This window comes from Limulus polyphemus, unplaced genomic scaffold, assembly GCF_000517525.1.
Source record: "Limulus polyphemus unplaced genomic scaffold, Limulus_polyphemus-2.1.2 Scaffold859, whole genome shotgun sequence".
Taxonomy (NCBI): domain Eukaryota; kingdom Metazoa; phylum Arthropoda; class Merostomata; order Xiphosura; family Limulidae; genus Limulus; species Limulus polyphemus.
The window spans coordinates 310789-315630 of NW_013666469.1; the positions used below are offsets into that span (position 1 = coordinate 310789).

The window sequence follows — 4842 nt, forward strand, 5'->3', positions numbered from 1 at the left end:
CATGAGTTTTATTAATCATTACAATCACTTTTCATTAAACTATGAGTTTTATTAACCATGACAATCACTTTTCATTAAACCATGAGTTTTATTAACCATTACAATTACTTTTCATTAAACCATGAGTTTTATTAACCATTACAATCACTTTTCATTAAACCATGAGTTTTATTAACCATTACAATCACTTTTCATTAAACCATGAGTTTTATTAACCATTACAATCACTTTTCATTAAACCACTTTTGAGTATTTTTGAAAGAGATGCTAACCCTAGTGGCACAGCGGTATGTCTGCGGACTTACAACAGTTTGTTTTGTTTTGTTTTTAATTATGCACAAAGCTACATAAGGGTTAACTGTGCTCTGCCCACCACGGGTATCGAAACTCAGTTTCTAGCGTTGTAAGTGCGCAGACATACCGCTGTGCCACGGGGGGGGGGGGCGCTTATAACAGAAACCGGCTTTTGATACCCATGGTGGGCAAAAGACAGATGGCCCTTTGCGTAGCTTTGTTCTTAATTACAAGCAAACAAATGCCAAAAAGAAATGATTAGTAAGTTAGTAAGTTCTCATTAGCAATATGGGCTTCACTAATAATAATCCGTTAATGTAACAGTCATCTCATTTAAACTTTTCATTATCTATTTCAATATGCAATGAATCACATGAGGCCTCTTTATTTTGGGACACCCTGTATTTACAAATTATTCCACCAGTATCTAAGCTGTAAGCTTGAGTGTTTAACAATCTAAAGTGTTGGGCTTGATTTGGGAGGTGGTCGTAGCGCAGGTAGCCTAATGTGCGGTTTTGCGTTGAAATAACACAAACATTACTAACGAATATGTATATATCTTAGGAACTGTACCTATTAGGTGTTTGTTACTTTATTGTAAAAACATGTGGTGGTAATATACTACAAGTAAGGTATATCTTGGATAACATGACAAAGTTTAAGTATATCTTAGAAAACGATAGCGTTCAGGTGTATTTTGGAAATTTTCTCTAAAAAAAGATTAAGAATCTGTTTTAATTAATAAACAAAAACTCAATAGTCTCCAAATACCAATGGCCCCTTATAATTAAATTAACGCAACTTGTCCTCAGAAGTTTAAGTTATTCAACAAAAGTAAGTGAAAGTTTCTTTTCATTATTTTAATACTAACCAAAATGGAAATGTGAAACATTTAGTGTTTTTTTTCGATCAAGAGGAATAATGACATAGAACATGCCGCCTACTGACTGATCTCTCCACCCAATAGATTCTGCGTACATTAATAGAATTTTGTATTTTATATAGCACTCTTGACACTTTTCTGGGGCCTCCAGTTTGGAAACTCCTAATAAGAAAATTAAGTATATATCTCTCATTTTTATAGAAATTTGGAGTTTGTATGTTGTCACTCAGAAACCGAATATACGTTTGAACTATTTCATGCTGACAAAAATCTATTCATATAGATTTTGTAAATAAAATATTCTAACCGTATATTTCCAAACATTTTGCAATATCAAATATTAATTTTCAATTTCCAGTGTTATTTATACGATTCCAGCTTACTTTTGTCGAGACACCACAACGACCGCTTGGCAGTTCACGACGCAATATTCTTTAATTTCCTAGATCAATCATGGTGAAAGAGAAAGAATCCTCTTGAGAGATATATACGCAAATATATTCGCAAAATTTATATAATGACTTATAACATCATGTTTGCATTACTTTCTAATCAATGACTACCATTCTTTCGTGACTTGTTCTAGGAACGAAGGGATCTCACCAGAACGTTCTGTCAACCGATGCTTCAGTGATTAAGAAAACACTTTTACCCGAGGAAGAGAATATTGGAGAACACTGGGACGTCGAGCAGTATATGCTTCCTGTATTTGATAACAGCACAGCTAGAAGTGTATCAGTTCAGCGTGGACAAACTGCGTTTCTTCACTGTATCGTTCATAACTTAGGAGACAAGACGGTAATCCTTTTTCATTCCTAATTTGTTCAGTTATTTTTGTTTAAACATTCGTTTTAATATAATAACAATCAGATATACTTAGATCAAAGAGATTTATTATACACGCTTAGTTGGAGTAGTTTGTTAGTAGTTAAGCACAAAGCGACACAAACGGCTATCTGTGCTCTGCCCATCACGGGTATCGAAACCCGGTTTCTAGCGATGTAATTCCGCAGACATACTGCTGTGACATTGAGAGGCATAAAAACTTAGTTTATTTTGTTAGTGAAACTACGTGGTTATTAAGAAGTAAACTGATATAATATAAATTACAATGATATATTTTTCGTAGTGATTCTGTGTTTGCTTGCTTTAGAGCAAAGCCACATTGGGCTATCTGTTGTGTCCACAGTGTGGAATCAAACCTCTTCTAAAAAAATAGTCCGTGAACGTACTGTTGTTCAACTGGGGAGGGGGAGTTTTCGTTGTAAAATAATAATTCTAGCTTTATAACACCAATTTAAAAGCAATATACAGAGTGTCATTTCTTCAAAATGCAGTGAAAAGCTTAAATTAAGTTTCATATTATATTCTACAGCTTTACCAATATCGAAATATTAACACTTGTCCTAGAGGCAAATTTTGTACCACAAGTAGCATCATTAAAAATCGATCTTGGAATTGGATAGCAGAAATGATACTAAAAGAAAGTTCTAATATTAAGGATTTCGCGTATATTTTTAGAACAAAATATTAGGTATAGATGAAGATATATTTGCATAAAGATTGGTGTAACAATGAATATAACTAGCACTGCAAATGTAAACAGTCTAATCCAGACACTGTTTGAAGCTAAAACATCAGGTAGTCTATTAGGTTTTGATAATGGTTTTACACAAACAGAAAACATCATTTTGTAGAGAAGCATCCAATGGAGCTGATAAAACCTTTCAACGGATAGAATGCAGCGAATGTTTTTTTTGTATTTATATATATATATATATTTAACATGTTACTGGATATAATTTATTTAGTTTCTCCTTTATCTTTTACAGTTTGTTTCCAATGTTAAGCAACAGTTGGTATGCATCATTGGGAAAGATAATAGCACATATTTTCTTTAGTACTGAAATGCTGACGGTAATTAAACTACTTGTTTATCAATAGAAATAAAGAATTCACTTTCACATGATTTTCGACTCAGTAAATTTCTCGTTAAATAATCAACTATTCCGAAACTTCTCTGATATCATATTATATTTTTACATTCTTTCATGAAGTCTTCGCTTTCTTTGCCATCGTCACCTCCATCATCACTATCTTCAATTATAGACAAAACGCCATTATCAATCATATCCATATCTTCATTTTCATTCTGTTCAGCTTCATAATTGTTATTCACAACATTCTAATATGGCCGTGGTCATTTATTCTACCGTGTGTTGCACTGGTCAATACACTTGTTGGCTGATTTCCCCAAAGTATCCGATTCAATTTAGCATGAATTGATAATCCATCACATTCACAACCACAACGAGAGCAAATTAAGCATTTTGAACATCTAGGACTTTTACTCTTGCAAGATAAAGATTCCATTTTGAGCTAGAATAGCAATTTTTCCGACAATCTATAGGCAGTCGTCAGCAATTTCGGTTCATCGATTTGGAGTAGCCTGTAGTCTACTGAAGCCAAAAATAGGCTAAATTGTCGTCTTTTTTTTTTGGTCAATGACTTTACTCCAAAAAGGAAACCGAAAAAAACCTATCTCCAGAATTTTTTACCGACTAGCATTAGCTTACCAAATTTGAGTTAAACTAAAATGGAATGTGTCAACACTTAAAATACTTATAAAAGAAAAACACAAAAATTGATGTAGTTTCAAGAAAAACTTTCAAATTAAAAGTGTCTTTCGAATTATTGTACCTCAATTTTTACTTCACATCTAAATAGCGAAAATTAGTCTTTCATATTTTTCTAACGTTAATTACACTTTTTCTTGCTTATCTAGAAATACGTTTCTGATCGTTTCATTTTAACAGCTGTAACAATAACGTTTGATTTAAAAGTTTTGAGTTAAAAGCCGGGATTACATCAGCCGTCAATTTTGATAATAACAACTACATTTTGATACTACTAGTTGACGGCAATTTCACATCCTCTACAAACAGAAATTTTATCATTTTTGAGTGCTGCTCAATTTCATCAACATCACAATGATTGTTCTCATTATCATCATAACTGTTATCAAAAACTCAATAAAAGATCTAATACGCTAGTAAAGTTTGCGACATGTTGTGTAAGAACAGAAGAATTAACAGTCACTGAAGTACCTTCTTTATAGAGTGCTACTGTAATCAGAAGATTTAATAGTCACTGAAGTATCTTCTTCATAGTGCTACTGTCAACAGAAGATTTAACAGTTACTGAAGTCCTTCTTTATAGTTCTTCTGTAGCAGGAGGTTTAACTGTCACTGAAGTGCCGTCTTATAGTGTTACTGTCAACAGGAGATTTAACAGTCACTGAAGTACGTTCTTTATAGTGTTTCTGTTGACAGGACATTTAATAGTCACGGAAGTCCTTCTTTACAGTTCTTCTGTAATAGGAGGTTTAACAGTCACTGAAGTACTTTCTTTATAGTGCTTCTGTTAACAGGAGATTTAACAGTTACTGAAGTACCTTCTTTATATTTCTTCTGTAATAGGAGGTTTAACAGTCACTGAAGTACTTTCTTTATAGTGCTTCTGTTAACAGGAGATTTAACAGTTACTGAAGTACCTTTTTTATAGTTCTTCTGTAATAGGAGGTTTAACAGTCACTGAAGTACTTTTTTACAGTTCTTCTGTAATAGGAGGTTTAACAGTCACTGAAGTACTTTCTTTATAGTGCT

The 4842-nt window shown here is 32.9% G+C and overlaps 1 protein-coding gene across 1 annotated transcript in view; it reads left to right on the forward strand.

Moving 5' to 3' along the window:
- The window catches only part of LOC106460907 (zwei Ig domain protein zig-8-like), a 106520-nt gene that overhangs the window by 52436 nt on the left and 49242 nt on the right, over positions 1-4842 (forward strand). The window contains exon 2 of the mRNA XM_022387713.1: positions 1764-1975. Within this exon, the coding sequence (XP_022243421.1) occupies positions 1764-1975 (212 nt within the window). The remainder of the gene's footprint in view (positions 1-1763; positions 1976-4842) is intronic.